The sequence below is a fragment of the Corythoichthys intestinalis genome, chromosome 5 (genome assembly GCF_030265065.1).
Source record: "Corythoichthys intestinalis isolate RoL2023-P3 chromosome 5, ASM3026506v1, whole genome shotgun sequence".
In the NCBI taxonomy this organism is placed as follows: domain Eukaryota; kingdom Metazoa; phylum Chordata; class Actinopteri; order Syngnathiformes; family Syngnathidae; genus Corythoichthys; species Corythoichthys intestinalis.
Genome location: NC_080399.1, coordinates 58,393,473 through 58,411,869, shown reverse-complemented (window position 1 = coordinate 58,411,869; position 18,397 = coordinate 58,393,473). Strand labels below are relative to the sequence as shown.

Genomic DNA, 18,397 nt, shown 5'->3' with positions numbered 1-18,397 from the left:
TTCAAGGGGGCGCCACTGAGGCATTTTGCTACATTTTTTCGTAACATTGCAAGATTATTGAACGTTATCTAAAGCCGCATGTATGTGCAAATTTTTAAGAGTTTTTGTGCATATTCAAGCCTCCAAATGTAAACTCCTACTGTGAACCCATGAAAATTTCACATTCGATCCAAAATACCCGATTTCCTGTTGGATTTGGAATATGGGTGCAAGAGACTTTTTGGAGCAGTTTTGCATAAGGTATCTACTCCCCAAATTTCCTTGCTCTATGTTGAAAAAACCCAATAGGAAAGGCCTTTTTTAAAACTTCTTTCTGTCGCCACTAGTTGGCACTGTAGAGTTGATGCAAATGACCCCTACAAGAACCTTCAGGGTATGACTCTCAACAAACACGGGAAGTTTGGCGCAGATATGTTGTATATCTGCCGAGTTATGACTGTTCAAAGTTTTTTGCGTGACAAATTGTTGACGTTCATTTTCACTTTCCTGTTTGGACCCCTCCGCCTCAACGAAACCTCAATATTTTTCATCAGGCATCTGAACACAGGTCTTAAGGCTCCCCTGATGCAGGTTTGAGGTCAACAGATTTTTTTCCCTTGGAGGAGGAACCTGTCTCGTAAAAAAAGGCATTTCCTGTTCTCACTAGGGGGCGCTAGACCTAATGGGTAATATTTCAATGCACTCGTGTTAAGGGTGGGATACCGCATATACATGGCAGATATGAAAAAGATTGAAAGTTGTGTCAAGGAATTATTAGCCATTTACTGAATTCGGTGTTTTGCCGAAAAAATGGCCGACTTTGGCACCACGCCCAGGTCAGACCCGTGAATGAAAACACACCATTTTAGAAACTTAAGATCTCATATGTCTCCTGAACAGTCTCACCAATTTTGAAGATGATCCAACTAACTCCCTCAGCGAAAAGGTCTCAAATGTGCACCCTGTAAATCGATAAAAATTTCATATTTGATCCAAAATAACCGATTTCCTGTTGGGTTTGGAATATGCGTGTCAATGCTTTTTTGGAGCGGTTTTGGACAAGGTATAGACCCCCCAAATTTCATTGCTCTACGCTGACAGACCCTAATGTTATAGGCCAATTTTAAAATTTCAAGGGGGCGCCACTGAGCCATTTTGTTATATTTTTTTGCAACGTTGCAAAATTATCGAAATTTACAATTTTCCGGACGTATGTGCAAATTTTGGTGACTTTTCGTGCATGTTCAGGCCTCCAAATTGGCCGTTTTCATTTGCCCTGAAAAAAAAAAAAAAAAAAAAAAAAAAAAAAAAAAAAAAATCCTTTGCAAAACAATAGGGCCTTCGCACGCTTAGTGCTCGGGCCCTAATTACGGCAGTTTGGTGTGACAATGTTTTGGCTGCATGGGTGTTTTGAAACTATGATCTTTGTTTTGAATTTATTAGACTATGTTGGATCTCTTCGTAGATCTGTATCGTTTTTTTATTGGCAGGCTATAATGGTGCCATTGACTCGTGCTAGCTTAGCCACTCCGGAGTCCTGAAACAAATAACTTGCAAACGAAACGGAGTTTGTTGAAATCAACTCCACCGACTAACTAAACCTCTGCTAACTTGAAGATTACGTCTAATGTCAAAAATCCTGAACTTCCCCTTCAAGACTGAATTGAAATAACAATGTTTTAAATATATGTCTCATTTTGTGTTATGCTGTCTAGCGCATTCCAGTGATGAACAGAGGACAGCTGATTGATGATGCATTTAATTTGGCAAGGTATTACTGGTGTTATCATATTCTCATGCATACATCTGTAATCAAAGTATCTACAGGGGTTGGACAAAATAATGGAAACACGTAACATTTTGGCATCATAATCATTAAACATAATTGTTCATGAATGGCATGAGGAACATTCAAATGAAGTTGAGCATCTCGTATGGCCGGCACAATCCCCCGACCTCAACATTATTGAGTATTTATGGTCAGTTTTAGAGATTAAATTAAGACGTCGATTTTCACCGCTATCATCTCTAAAAGAGTTAGAAGGTACTCCCATACACTTCATAATGTATTGACGGGACACGTGTTGGGGGGCCGATAAATAAGGGGCCTGCATTGTTGGCGAGGCCATCAAAGCTGACCGAATGGAATCACGGACAAAGAGCTTTTTTCGTTTAAAATTCTTGTGAATAAATGCTTAAATCCATGAATTCTTCATAGATATGGACGTAAAACAATCTTGATTCTTGGTTTAAAGCAAAAAAATGTGCAGTTAGCATTTATTTTACGTAAATATGTCGAAGTACAATGCTAGTCTTTTAGTGAATGTAGCTAGCGGCCGCCTTATGTAAACAGAGCTTTTCCGTTGAAAATTCTTGTGAATAAATGCTTAATTCCCAAATTCTTCATAGATATGGACGTAAAACAGTCTCGATTCTTGGTTAAAAGCAAAAAAAAAAAAAAAAGTGCAGTAAGCATTTATTTTACGTAAATATGTCGAAGTACAATGCTACTCTTTTAGTGAATGTAGCTAGCAGCCGCCTTCATTAAACAAAGCTTTTCCGGGAAAATTCTTGTGAATAAATGCTTAAATTCCCGAATTCTTTATGGTTATGGACGTAAAACAGTCGCATTTCTTGGTTAAAAGTAAAAAAACAAAACAAAAAAAAAACGTGCAGTTCGCATTTATTTTACGTAAATATGTCGAAGTACAATGCTAGTCTGTTAGTGAATGTAGCTAGCGGCCGTCTTAAGTGAACAGAACTTTTCCGCGAAAATTCTTGTGAATAAGTGCTTAAATCCCTGAATTCTTTATAGATATGGACGTAAAACAGTCTCGATTCTTGGATAAAAGAAAAAAAAAAACGTTCAGTTAGCATTTATTTTACGTAAATATTGCGAATTATTATGCCAGTGCAGTGGCGGCTAATTTCTCCCATTGATTTTTTTCACGTTTCAAAATGCATGCATGGTACGAAAAATATAATAATTACCTTGAATCCTCGAACAAATCACTCCTGGGACAATCCTTCCTGTTTGTATGCGGTACAGCTTGCATACATTTACAACCTAAATCCGGCGTTAGATCGATGGTGCATGTTTGAGAATAACTCCTCTTGATGATGGCAGGCCCCCTACTTGGAGTACCGCAGTGTATTACAGATGTGACCCGCCGATATAACTATGAAGTGTATAGTATTCCAACTTAAGAATGGCTTAAAATTCCTTCGGAAACAATTCACAAGTTGTACGGATCAATACCTCGGAGAATTGGGGCTGCAATTGCCGCAAAAGGTGGACCTACACCATATTAAATGAGTCTTTGTTGATATTTTTTAAGGTGTTTCCGTTTTTTGTCCAACCCCTGTATGTATATAACTGGGATCCAGTCAATCAAATTTTGTTTTTTCACTCTGTTATACTTTTTTGTAGGGCCAAAATGATTGATGTGACTCTGGCTCTAAATACAACGGTGTTCCTTCATAAGGAGACTGCTTACATACCCTGGGAGTCCGCAGTTCGGAATCTTGACTACTTTATCCAAATGTTTGACCGTTCTGACGTGTATGGATCGATGCAGGCAGGTTCAATTAATAGCAGTTCAATTGCATTTCATTATAATATTTTTTGAGCCTGTATTGACTTTGTAACCAAACGTAAAAATCTGCTGGTTATAATATCAAAGTAAATGTTAGCTGTGCTTTGAGAAATATTCCATAAAAGATGCATGAATTTCATAAAAATGTTGTTCTTTCTTCAAGACCTATCTTCGGAATCAAGTTGAAAACTTGTTTATGTCCTTCAAAAACTTTACGGACAACCCTGAAGTTCTAGACCATTCGTCACAGTAAGGAAACATCTTTCCCTTGCACTAAAGTTGTATTTGCATTTTTATCTGTTTGATGTGGGATATAGATTTCCATTTTGTTTATACAGTGGACCCTCATGAAACAAGCACAATCCGTTCCACGGCCAAGCTCGTAATGTGAATGTGCTTGGATCATGAATTGATTATTTTCAATAAGAAATAATTCAATTACAGTTTTTGTGTGCAACCCTTTCCGTTGAACTTTGAAGCATCTCACCAGGCTGTAGCTTGCCATCGCTTTGGTACAGGCTATATACAGTGAGGAGCAGAAGTATTTGCACTCCTTGTGATTTTACAAGTTCACTCACTTAGAAAATAGGTAGAGGTCTGAAATTTCAATCATAGATGAATTTCCACTTAGAAAGACATAATCTAAAAAAAAATAATCCGGATTAATTTGTATTTTACTGGGGTTCATAAGTATTTGTACCCCTGAGAAAATTATTGCTAATATTTAGTATGGGAGTTAAAAAAAAAATCGAGTATTAGATGCATCGCGATTCGAAAAATGATGATTCGATTACGATTCATAAAGATTCAAAAACAATGATTTTCCCTAATAACTTTATGACAGCCGCTCGCAGTGGAATTAAATTCAAGACACGTCTGCCGCCCAGACACCTTGAATGGACGCGCAACGTTATGATGGATGCAGCTGAACTTACTGAGCGAGAGATTTACTCCTTTTTAAAAGACTGGACAATAAATTTGTGTATGAGACAGGCAGAGACCCGGCACTTCTGTTAATTTTTAGAGCGCGAGGGGAAGAGAGATTGTTTGTGGCTCCTTGTCTTTCAGATGTCCAGCAGTAGTTTCAAGTCATGTCAATTGAAAAATGTTCTGAGTGTGTTGCTAAGACCCATGTGCGTCGATAAGAGGCTAGTACTTGAACCTTCTTTTACTGTTTAGCTTTTATTGTTGTTGTTTTTGAGATGTTAACAGCGCCGAGCGTAAGCTAATTCGCTAACGTGCATTTCATATTCAGAACGTGTAAAACCATGATTAAGGAAAGCGGTAACACTACAAAGATATGAAATAGTACAGAAATCTGTGAAAACAAAGTATATTGGTTAAAAGGAGTCTTATTTCTAAAGACGCTTTGTTTCCAGAAAATGTGGAATTCATTCCACTTGTGTAAATTTTATCGTATTGTTGAGAGAAATAAGTACTGCCTTTGTTTTTGCTCTTTCTTGTAAAAAAAAAAAAAAGAAAAAAAAAAAGAAAAAACAGCTTAAGGACAGCTTTTTATTGTATGGGCATGTTTCCATCGTTCCTGTTGAATCATTGGGATATTTTAAATAAATAATGGACATAAATTTGGGTACTTTATTAATGAGTAATGTACGATGCATCGATAATCGTGATAACCACGATCATTGTCAATACCGTGATCATCGTTCAATAATCGAATCTTAGCACTCTGAATCGTAATCGAATCGAATCGTGGGGTGCCCAAGATGGCACACCCCTAAATGTAGTGCAGAAGCCTTTGTTTGCAATTACAGAGGTCAAACGCTTTCTGTAGTTCTTCACCAGGTTTTCACATATGGAAACAGGGATTTTGGCCAATTCCTCCACACAAATCTTCTTTAGATCTGTCAGGTTTGGGGGCTGTCATTGAGAAACACGAAGTTTCAGCTCCATCCAAAGATTTTCTTTTGTATTGATATTTAGAGACTGACTAGGCCACTCCAGAACATTGATATGCATTTTACGCAGCCACTCCTTGGTCAGTTTGGCTGTGTGCTTTGGATCATTGTCATGTTGGAAGATCCATCCACAACTCATCTTCAAGTCTCTGACTGAGCAAAGGAGGTTGTGGCTCAAAATCTGACCATACATTTCACCATTTATCTTCTCCTTTATACATATGCCCGAACCGTGACGGTACGGGACGAATACAATTACCATTACACTCTTACCATTGAAAAAAACGGATCCGTACTTTGACATGTTCAGTTTTTTTCCCAGCTTCTTAATTCTCAGCAACAAAAAAATGTGTCAGTTATATGCTCTTTTTCCGCTGGCAAATCAAACTAACAAACACGATTTACCGATTACTAGATCAAACCAATAACGATGGGTTTCATTTAAAGGCAAAATCAGATTATAGCCATCGACGTGGCTTGTTCCAATGGACTCCCAGAATGCACAGAAATGGCGACAAGGATGTTTGACAACTGGATGAATAGCGACGAAAACAACACAAAGAGGTATTGACACACTTGTCTAAGTAAAATATTATAACATGTACTTGTGAAAGAAATTTTTGTGGTCATGTCTTGATTTGAAAAGCATGATGTCATGTGTGATGTCACACATGATTTCCATCTGACCGTAAACTTTTAAGGCATATTTACCTGAGGTACAAACATTGGGACACAATACAATACAATTCAATACACAATTCACAATACAAATTGTGAATAAAAACTGAATGCAACAATGTGAAAGTGCCAAATGTCAATATTTTATGTAGAATATCTTTATATTTTTTAGGTGTGTCAAACAATTAAAATTTTTAATTGAGTTAATTACAGCTTAAAAATGAATTAATCGTAATTAATCGCAATTAATCACAATTCAAACCATCTATAAAATATGCCATATTTTTCTGTAAATTATTGTTGTAATGGAAAGATAAGACACAAGATGGATATATAAATTCAACTAGAGCTGAAACGAATACTTGAGCAACTCGAGTAACTCCAGTTTAAAAACTGATCCGAGTAATTTTATTCACCTCGAGTAATCGTTTATTTTGACAGCTCTAAGCATCACGTTTTGTTCGAACTACTTTTAATGCGGGACAACGCGCTGATGTCACGTGCGTAGAGGAAGAAGCAAAAAAAAAAAAAAAACTTACATCAGCCGACAGACGCGACGTTGCTAAATACTAGCCCGCACGATGCTACGTTGATAGCAGGTAGCGTCTGATGAGTCTCATAGAGATCACATGTATGTTCAACTAGATGCAAAATGACAGACTTGGCCGCGTCTGGGCAGCGTTAGTAAACAGCCGCCATCTTAAAGCAGTAGAGCGCTAAGCGCTAATAAAGAGCGCTAAGCGCTAAAAAATAAGATTAACCTTACTGTCACTAGCTCACGCAACGTTAGACCTGGGGAGGGCTAGGTTTCTGCTAATTATGACCACTGTCGATGCGTGGCTAACGTATCTTACAGACAGGCTTTAACATAACATGGCGTTGTGGAGTGATGAGGGTGTAAAATAAAAACTCAATAATGCTAACTATCAATTTTAGCTCACTAGTCATTGCTGGATAAAACACCAAGTAGCACTGGTCCCTAATGTGCTCCAATACAGCCTGTATCATACATTTATTTTGAACACTGCAAAAGCTCAAAATCCTATCCGGACTTACAGTTTAGACTAATTTAAAACTTAAAAATGGCTTGACACAAATAGAAATTCAATTGAAACATGTGGGAAAAAATCCTAACTTTTAAGTGATGTGTGTTATCAAGCGTAACGGCATTTTTAGGTATATACTGTACATATATATTTTTAATTTTTATTTTTAATAAGATCTAAAGGTTTTTTGAGTGAAAGCAGTGAATTAGTCTTTTTTTTTAATTTTTATTCTAGTTACATCTGAGATGCAATTGTTGGCTGTTTTCAACAATATACATCGAAAATAAAGACATTGATTGACTGAAAATGGTACAAGATTAGATGAAATGTCTTGTTTTCTCATGTATATTTATAATTGCTCTTCACCTAAAAATATATATGTTTTATCCGATTACTCGATTAATCGATAGAATTTTCAGTCGATTACTCGATTACTAAAATATTCGATAGCTGCAGCCCTAAATTCAACATACGGTACATAAGTACTGTATTTCTTTATTATGACAATAAATCAACAAGATGGCATTACCATTATTAACATTCTGTTAAAGCGATCCATGGATAGAAAGACTTGTAGTTCTTAAAAGATAAATGTTAGTACAAGTTATAGAAATTTTATATTAAAACCCCTCTTCATGTTTTCGTTTCAATAACATTTGTAAAATTTTCAATCAAAAAATAAACTAGTAGCCCGCCATTGTTGATGTCATTAATTACTTACACAATGCTCATGGGTGCTGAAGCCTATAAAATCAGTCGCACCCAAGCGCCAGCAGAGGGCAGCAAAACTCCGAAAAACACAACAAGTACACCTTTGACTGTGCTGTCATTTTAATCTGTTTGAGCGGGGCATTTGTGTGTTAATTAATCCCGTTAAAATATTTGACGCAATTAAAAAAATTAATTACCGCTCGTTAACGCGATAATTTTGACAGCCCTAATATTTTTATTTAAAACTGTGCAGAATGGAAAAAACGAGCAATACAATGCACTGCACTGTAAACAGAAGCTTAACAAGCTCAAAAACTCCAAAACTTAGCTGAATGGCAGATTGCAAGCAACTATCAGGTGCATACCGCCACCTACTGTACAAGAGTGTGGTGGTTTTTATTGATCAATATCTTGTTCACCTGCCCAATCTTGCTTGTACCAGTGTTGCTGGATCTAGAGAGGTTGAAATCCACTTTTCAGTCATATTGATGGCAGCAATCCATGTAAAACATTTTATTTTTTTCGGCGCTTTCAAGAAGCCATGTGATTGAACTGGACGGCACGATCATCGGACTTCCAACTGCAAGCTTGCGTGTGGCCACGCGACTTTATTGTTATGTCTGATTGGTATAACTGAGTCATGGGATTAATGTTCTGTCAAGTTCAAATATGAATCCTCTGGTAGACATTTATAATATTACCCAATATAAGGAGAGAAGGCACTCAATTTAGTTGAAAAGCTTGCAAGGAGGAAGCTATCAATGGACTACAAAATACAGCTTCCTTAGTCGTTCTAACTAGCACTTCCTTCACCATGCTTTTTATTTGGGATGGCCCTAGCAACAGTCTGGTGTCTTGTCCTAGAAGGGAAAATTGGGGAAGCAAGCTGGCGACACCCCTTGTCTTTATTTGGCTATGTGTGTGCATGTAGGTGGAATTATATACATATGTGTCAGCACATTTCAGCAAAGCAAAGCGTCGTCTTCTGCCCTTAACCAGGCAAAAGGCTTCTTCAAGGCAAAACATTCTTTCTTTGTGAACAATAATAATAATCAAAAGCATTTCTCCATTGCGGGCAGCAATAAGCAAAAGCATTTCTTCATTGCGAGCAGCAATTGATTAGAGAAAATATATAATAACAACTTAATAAATATCTCATCAAATACATTTCATGAAGCAATAGCATTTGGCAAGTAATAAAATGCAACAATACCATTTCTTAAATGTCCCAGATAGTTTTAGTTCCTCATTGTCTGTGGCTTGTATTGAAGTTGACCTGTGGAACTGAGGCTGGTTTAAACCGGTCAGAATGACAAGGCAGTTCTATCAAGAGCTAAACATGTTTATATCAATCACAAAAGTGTACTGCAATCAATCATGGAACATCCGATTATAGCAATCAATACTTTATTGTGAGTATTCATTGGTAAAAGCAAATATTTTATAACCATTTAATAATTATCATGTTCCCTCTAAGCTGCGCGCGTGCGCAATCGCGCACTGCTTGCATAACTCAGCGCACAAGAAAGTCGATGCAGCACACAAAATAAAATTCAACAGAAACGTATTGTAGCGTCACTAAGACTCCTATTAGTTCCTTCAATACGGCAATGCAACGCTCCCATTGGTGCGTTAAATACGCCAACACGACGCTCTTAATGGTGCGTTCGATACACCAACGCAACGCTTCCAGTGGTGGGTTACAACACCACGATTATAAACAGTTGTGAGGTGCATAAGCTGGGTGCGTGCGGAGAAAAATAAAGAGTAAAAAGGGAGCTAGACCCCTGTGCTGACTTACGGAAGCAGCATTCCACTGCCGATTTTTGCAGGTGCTACAGTATTAATAATATCTAATTTTAGAACTGATATAATCTAGTTCAGGGGTGTCCAAACTTTTTGCAAAGGGGGCCAGATTTGGTGTGGTGAAAATGTGGGGGGCCGACCTTGGCTGACGTCCTTTAAGTAAAACAATATATTTAAGCAAATTTTAGCAAGCCATTCAGTGTGTCACATTTGCTTAATTATTTTTTTCTCTTTCGACTCTCGGGCTCTTACGAAATACTGCTGCTGTGACATTAAACTAGCTTCAAGTTGCTTCAATTTCTTGCAGCGTATCTTTCCTGTAATCTTGTCGTACATGTTAGCGTGCCCTGTTTGGTAATATCGCCTCACATTGAAATCTTTAAAAACAGCGACATCTCTTTGCAAATGAGGCAGACTCAGTTTATGCATATTTTAGTGAAGAAATAGTCTAATTTCCACCTATCCTTGAAGCGTTGGCCGTCACAGTCATGGAAGTAATGGGTCACACGGAGTAATGTTGCTTAGCCCTTAAATAACTCCAACATGAAGCAATTATCAGAGAATCCCTAAATTTTGAAAAATAAGATCCTAATGAAACCTTTTTTTCAAATTTGTAAAAAGAAAAGTCAAAATGAATATGTGTAATAAGTGCTCTATATCTATAACCCATGCTAAATCGTGTGTTTTTTTTCTCATGGAGCTTGTAGATGCATGTGTTGACTTGCATCCATCACTTTTTTTTCAAAAAGAAATGTCAAAATTCTAAATTAGTCTCAAAATCATGACATTTTAGTTGTATCAAATGTGATACATTTGGCAATAAAGGGTTAAAGTGCTACTGCCTTTTAGTGGGTAAATGTGGGGCAGCATTTTGTGTGTAAGCTACTTCATATGCTGTTTGCAGAACTGCTGACCAATTCATTAAGTCTGTGTTCGGGCCAGACGTTATTGATTTTATGACAGAGGCTGGGAGCCGGATGAAATTTGACCACGGGCCGCATTTGCCCCCCCGGCCGGACTTTGGACATGTCTGATCTAGTTAATTAGACCAACAAAACTGTTTTCTGTACCATTTTGTAACGTAACTCAATTAGCAACAGGTGTCTAGCCAATAATGTGACACAGTTCACGCTACGCAGCCCATAAGTGCTTTGCAGGTTAGTTAGCCAACAACAGCGCAGCGGAGTTGAGACGCAAATGCTAACCCCTTATCATGGCGAAAGGAAAGGGCAGCGATACTACACTAATCAAGCCAAAGTAAAAAAGAAATGCGGTTCTTTTAAGATGGAATAGCTGTCAGAATACAATATGTTTAAATAGAACAAACGGTGAAACTGAGTGAGATTTTTTTTCCATATAACATAGTCACATCTCCTAAACAATGAGACTTTTGTCGTTTCGGGCCAAATCAACCATATTAAAAGTAAACTAATGCAAATTGCTGCTGTATTTTCATTCTTGTAACAAGCAATGTAACTTGCTATGATCTGAGGATTTGAACAGGCGTGATACTGGTGTGTGGCCACAACGTACACATCTGATGTTGCTCACAGTGGTCCTCAGTTTGCTCAGGGAGCTTGACACATGAAAAATTAGAGGGAACATTGCATGGGATTATTGTTACGACAACTGGTAGAGCCACTGTGGGCGTCGCTGGTGAAAACATCTAAAATGTAGAAAAGGAAAAAAATCTAACGACTGGTGGAACGCAAAGTGGCAGAGTAACAAGAGTGTTTTTTCGTCACAAATATACTCAAGTAAAATGTACAGCGTGTTAAAACTACTCTTAGATGTACATTTATCTAAAAAAATGTAATGTGTTGTTACCAACCTCTGAATATACATTTCGGCATTGACAGTGCGTTTCCAGATGTGCAAGCTGCCCATGCTACTGTCATTTTCATTTTTAATTTCATGGTGTCAACAAATCTATAAAAGTGGTGACAGAAAACAATAAAAGGCTGAAAAAGTCAATTGCTTTCCATAAATATTGATGATTTCTGTTTTGTGTTTGTGACTCAGTATTCACCAAAACTTGCGGTCAGTCATCTACTGCCAAGGTGTGGCTGCTGGGGGGAAAGACGAATGGGAGTTTGCTTGGAAGACGTTCCAGGAGACCACTGAAACCTCTGAGAAAGATCAGCTTCGTAAAGCGCTAGCATGCACCAAACAGATCTGGCTTCTTAGCAGGTGACGTTAGCGATCACGTTCAAACTCGCCCATATGTCATAATTAATTTGGTAATAGGTTTTATGACATAACATTATATTTTATTATTGTCAAACCTTCTGATAAGGGAAATTCCAAACTACAAGACTAGCTAAATAGAGTCTCTGTTATCTTGCAGATACCTGGATTACACTTTGGACCCTAAGAAGATACGTCTGATGGATGTTACTTCTACAATCAACTACATTGCCACAAATGTGGTGGGACATGGAATGGCCTGGGATTTTATGAGAGCAAACTGGGACTACGTCAGTCAGGGGTTGGTTCTTGTTTCTCTCTTAAATACAGTGAACCGTATATCACATCATGGAATGGTGTTGGACCACTAAATACACATGCAGGCAAAGAAAATTGTTGTTAAATTTATATTCAGAGATAGATTAGAGGTCGACGGATATGGGATTTTTAAATGCCGATAAAGATATCTAAAACAATTCGAAATCTGATTTTGTAAGCCGATATACTTGTTTTTATACCATACTTTTTTACAAGCACATAGAGATATAAACAAGTTAGAGTTTAAGAGAATGATAAAGATGGAGGATGCTAATGCTAACGGGAATGATATGCTAATGCTACGAGTTACATTTAAAGTGCAAGGATCACAACACCTATAACAGATATATATGAATAAAAATTATGTCGTGCAAGATAAAAAAAATCTTACATTATTTACAAAACAATAACCTAAGTGACTGACCTATAGTCAAGTAAGTAAGTCATGTAAGTGAACTAAAGCTTCCTGTACCAGCCTGCTTTCAAGCTGCTGCAGGATTCTTCCCGGGTCCTACAGTCAGCGGCAGCCAGAGTTGCCTACACAGATGCCTGATGAAAATCTTTTTTTTTTATCAACTTATTTTTTAATCGGCAGATATATAGGTTGACCTCATTATAATGATAATTTAAAAACAAACAAAAAAACATTTATTAGTTTTCCAACCTAATAACAGTTTGGTTTGTGTTTATTAGCATTCAAAACAAAACTGATAGCACATTTGTTCATTCATGCACTATATTCCCAAACAGTTGAACTATCAAATAGCAACTATTAAGGTCGTAACAGTCAAATGTCATTAGTAGTTGATTGAGCTATAAAGTTTTGAGCTCATAGATAATAGATAAGATTCATCCATCTTTAATTGAATCGAGCAAAATATTTTATACTTTATTTGTCTGGTACGAGAATTAGGAACCGTACACTACGTCACTAAAATATTGTTGTTTATGTCATATAACTAGAAAATGCAAGAAATGGTGATGGTAGGTCTGCTGTGGCCACGTACTGATGATTTGGGGTCATTTTTTGATTATTTCTTGTTGTTCCATGTCCTACCTATTTGAAGACACCAAAGGTAGATTTTCTTTCTGGTGTATTGTTGATGAATTTAAGGTCGATTTTATCTATGATGGCACTATGGATATGCAGTAATGTCTCACGCTTGGGCTAGTGATTCACTAGAATCATCTCCACGATCTAAATCCGCTTTTCCTAGCTGGGCACTATTATAAAAGAATTATCATAAATATCTTCATTTTCTACGTTGAATTAAATTTGACAAAAGAAAAAAGTCAATTCGTTTTTGCGCCATGTTAACGCCTTCTCTGTCAACAGTTACCTTATCCATTTCAATAGCGCCTCATTTAATGTGACCATGTTTTTAACAAAAAAAATATATGTAATTTTTTCAACATTAGGCGGAAAACACAGACAAGACTGAAAAAGCAGTTTCTGCTTTTGCACTCCTATTTAAGAACCTGCTGTATTTTAAGCCAAAACAACTGTTGTGTTTGATAGAACAATATGTCTATATGCTGCCATAGCAGATTCCTGGCGAATCAAGCCCCCGAACTATTTTTAATTTGTCTGTTTAACCCTGGAAACCCCCGTTTACAGACGTCGTGCAACCGCTTTTGTTTCAACCTAGCCCTAAAAAGAAGGTAAGTAATCGATTTATTTCATTTTTAGCTTAGAATCATTAATTGATGTCTAATATTTAGTTTAAAAAAAAAAAGGAACAACTTTACAGTATGCGGGTGAATAATTTTTTTTTAACTTTTAAAGAAATTACGTCACAATGAAAAAATTGGCGTCTGTAAAAAAGCCACAAAATCCCTACCTCAAAACTATCGGTTAAATGTATTTTTTTTTGTTACTGTCGCTTTTTTTACAAAATGTTAGATGATAAATAATTGGTCCAAACAAAGATTTAAAAAAAAACAATTTTTAAGTTGAAAAGGGTAAATATATGAAAAAGAAAAGCTCGACCACTTCTTGATGTCTGCGATTTCTGCATCGCGACCCTTGTTATATTACCATGTTTCACCGATAAAATCCCTCAAAAATCCAGCTGTGGCCATTCACAGCTGTGTCTTGACACTCAGTGATACATGCTACATGGGTTTTTTGGATCGAAACAAGGTAAGTACGTGATAAAATCTTGTTAAAGTCATGGCATCTTTAATTATGCTCTTTCATGCTCTCACCTACAGATGGGGTTTGCTGTTTAAATTTTTTTATAAAATGCCCTTCTGTTAAAAAATTTTCTTCCCCCAGAAAATTTAGATTTTAAGCTTTCCAATGATGTATCACACATGCATATCGGACAATTTCGAAATTTGGCAAAATTGCGGGTCTCAGAGCGTAACTTCAAGTCACCTGCGTGTTTTCCGGCATATATATTTAATCCCCAAAGTTACTATTGTTTCAACGTTTTATTTACTTTATTCTTTTTTTTTTAATAAAAAGGAAAAGAATGTACCAAAACACTTTTTTCTTTCTGCTGAACACACATACGAGGTGCTGCAGCACCCCACCTCCCGCGCCACTGTCGGTGTGTCAAACTGTTTTGGCTGGACAGTTAGTGATTCATATGTTGTTCCATATGAATCTTTTGGTCTGAGATCACTGATGTGAACAAGCTAGTCTCTGTTGCGTTTGCTACCGAAGTGAGCAATTCTTTAAATAAACACGGGCCATAAAGATTATTATCCTTTCAACTGGCTTGTTCAAATTTGTTGTCATAATCGAGTCCAAAGGTGATCAATTGTAATCAGTGCTTATCTTGAGTTCTTTCTCATAAAGGCTTCAATGTTTGTTGTTACCAGGAAGTGCTGCTGATTTTTTTGTTCCAATGTATGTAATGTGATCTAAATGACGATAGTGGGCTTATTCGAGCTTTCCAATTTGCAGTACAAATATTTTCACATTAAAATGATGATGATTCTAATATACTGATATTGTCTATCACAGGGATGCAGTCCAGCTGATAGAGACGGTGACCAAGAGGTTTTCGACGCCGTTTGAATTGGAGGAGGTAATTCATCCTTGTCATAACAAAGATAACACATCGGTACATGCAAGATGAGTCATTGGATTCTTACTCATTCTCAGCTTTTTAACTTCCTTGGAGTAATGACACAAAGTTTTTTTTTTTTTAACATGCTCGATTTGGTGGCAAGCTAGATGATAACCATGTCATTTAGTTGGTTCTTAAAAAAAAATACAAGCAGGAACGGGTGTGCAGGGATCCATGTTTTCGGCGATGTGGCAATTAGGTTATTTTAGTAGACTTTAGAGTGCCTATGGCAGCATTAAAAATCTTAAATAGCATTAGTATGTGAATTAAAATCATTTTGAGACAATTTGACTATATACAACAATGTGGCAAAGCGCAGATGACAAGAAATTAGTCATTTAATCTGCGGTTTAGCCCCGCCTGTCATTATAATAATAATAATACATTTTATTTCTAGAGCGCTTTTCAAGCCACACAAAGACGCTTCACAAGAGAGATGGAATCACAGTACGATCAAAACAATCATAAAAAGATATAAAAAAGATAAAAGATTAAAAGCACAATAAAGAAAAGTAAAGCTATAACAGAGCTAGGGGTCATGGTGGGTAAGAAAGAGTGAACAGGTGTGTTTTGAGTCTGGATTTGAAAAGTGAAAGGGTAGATATACTGCGAAGATAAGGGGGTAGGGAGTTCCAGAGCTGGGGGGGCACACTGACTAAAAGCTCTGAAACCAAAGGTGGAGAGGTGGACACGGGGGACGGAAAGGGGAAGAGCAAAGTGGACGGGGTGGATTGTTTAAAACAGGGGTGCCCAAGTCCGGTCCTTGAGAGCCCCTATTCAGCTTGTTTTCCATGTCTCCCTCCTCCAACACACCTGAATCAAATGATCAGCTCATCAGCAAGCTCTGCAGGAGCATGATAACGATCCTGATTATTTGATTCAGGTGTGTTGGAGGAGGGAGACATGGAAAACAAGCTGGATAGGGGCTCTCGAGGGCCGGACTTGGGCACCCCTGGTTCAAACTAGAGCTGAAACGAATACTCGAGCAACTCGAGTAACTCGAGTTTAAAAACTGATCCGAGTAGTTTTATTCACCTCGAGTAATCGTTTATTTTGACAGCTCTAAGCATCACGTTTTGCTCGGACTACTTTTAATGCGGGACAACGTGCTGATGTCACGTGCGTAGAGGAAGAAGCAAAAAAAAAAACTTACTGCAGCCGACAACCGCTACAAACGACGCCGACGTTGCTAAATACTAGCCCGCACATGCTACATTAGTTGCAGCTAGCGTCTGGTAAGTCTCATAGAGATCACATGTATGTTGAACTAGATGCGCAATGACAGACTAGGCCGCGTCTGGGCAGCGTTAGCAAACAGCCGCCATCTTAAAGCAGTAGAGCGCTAAGCGCTAATAAAAAGCGCTAAGCGCTAATATATAAGGTTAACGTTACTGTCACTACTAGCTCATCTTACGTTAGCCCTGCGGAGGGCTAGGTTTCAATCAATTAAAACCACTTTCGATGCGTGGCTAACGTGTCTTACATACAGGCTTTAACATAACATAGCGTTGTGGAGTGATAAGGGTGTCAAATAAAAACTCAATAATGCTAACTATCAATTTTAGCTCAGTAGTCATTGCTGGATAAAACACCAAGTAGCACTAGTCCCTAATGTGCTCCAATACAGCCTGTATCATACATTTATTTTGAACAGTGCAAAAACTCAAAATCCTATCAGGACCTTAACTAGAACTTAAAAATGGCTTGACACAAATAGAAATTCAATTGAAAAACGTGGGGGAAAATCCTAACTTTTAAGTGATGTGTGTTATCAAGCGTAAAGGCATTTTTAGGTGTGTGTATATATATATACATACTGGACTGTCTCAGGAAATTAGAATACACAATATTCTAATTTTTTGAGACAGTCCTGTGTATATATACAGGACTGTCTCAGGAAAATTAGAATACACAATATTATTATTATTAATATTATTATTATTATTCTAATTTCCTGACTGTCTCAGGAAATTAGAATATTGTGTATTCTAATTTCCTGAGACAGTCCTGTATATATACACAGGACTGTCTCAAAAAATTAGAATATTGTGTATTCTAATTTTCTGAGACAGTCCAGTATATATATATATATTGTAAATAAGATCTAAAGGTTTTTTGAGTGAAAGCAGTGAATTAGTCTTTTTTTTTTTTTAAATTCTAGTTACATCTGAGATGCAATTGTTCGCTGTTTTCAACAATATACATAAAAAATAAAGACATTGATTGACTGAAAATGATAAAATGTCTTGTTTTCTCATGTAAATCTATAATTGCTCTTCACCTAAAAATATATTTGTTTTATCCGATTACTCGATTAATCGATAGAATTTTCAGTCGATTACTCGATTACTAAAATATTCGATAGCTGCAGCCCTAGTTCAAACAGAGTAGACTGCAAAGGTGGGGAGGGGCCAAGCCATGGAGTGTTTTGAAGGTGATGATGAGGATCTTGTAATTGATTCTTTGTTTGACAGGAAGCCAGTGAAGTTAACGGAAGATGGGGGTTATGTGGTGTGTGGCGGGGGTCTGAGTGATGAGGCGTGCTGCTGAGTTCTGGAGGAGCTGGAGTTTTTGGAGGGACTTGTTAGGGAGACCAAAGAGCAGTGAGTTGCAGTAATCGAGCCGGGAGGTTATTAGACTACAGACAAGGGTGGAAGTCGTATGGCGGATGAGAGAAGGGAGGAGACGAGAAATATTGCGAAGGTGGAAATAGGCTGATCTGGTGATGCTTTTGATATGTGACCGGAAGGAGATTGTGCTGTCGAGGATGACACCCAGACTCTTAACCTGAGTAGAAGGAAAGATCGGTACATTGTTGATGGTAATAGAGAACTTATGGACATGAGAGCATTGCGGTGGTTCCAACTAGGAGTACTTCTGATTTTGAACTGTATAGGAGGAAGTTAGAGGAGAACCAAGAGTCAATGTCATATAGCGCTCTAGCGGCCCCAGCTGGATGATGACGTCAGCAGGATCACGATTTAAGCTGATTTAGAATTCAGCCTATTGAGGGGGAATTATTCAGAACCTGGAAAATGCCACCAAGAGAGCAGCAAAATGTCATTATTTCAAACTCT

The 18,397-nt window shown here is 37.5% G+C and overlaps 1 protein-coding gene across 1 annotated transcript in view; it reads left to right on the top strand.

Moving 5' to 3' along the window:
* Positions 1-18,397, top strand: part of anpeplb (alanyl (membrane) aminopeptidase-like b) — a 55,351-nt gene that overhangs the window by 35,304 nt on the left and 1,650 nt on the right. Inside the window, exons 13-19 of the mRNA XM_057836447.1 lie at positions 1,695-1,750; positions 3,410-3,557; positions 3,739-3,824; positions 5,942-6,058; positions 11,758-11,925; positions 12,083-12,223; positions 15,215-15,278. Of these exons, the coding sequence (XP_057692430.1) occupies positions 1,695-1,750; positions 3,410-3,557; positions 3,739-3,824; positions 5,942-6,058; positions 11,758-11,925; positions 12,083-12,223; positions 15,215-15,278 (780 nt within the window). The remainder of the gene's footprint in view (positions 1-1,694; positions 1,751-3,409; positions 3,558-3,738; positions 3,825-5,941; positions 6,059-11,757; positions 11,926-12,082; positions 12,224-15,214; positions 15,279-18,397) is intronic.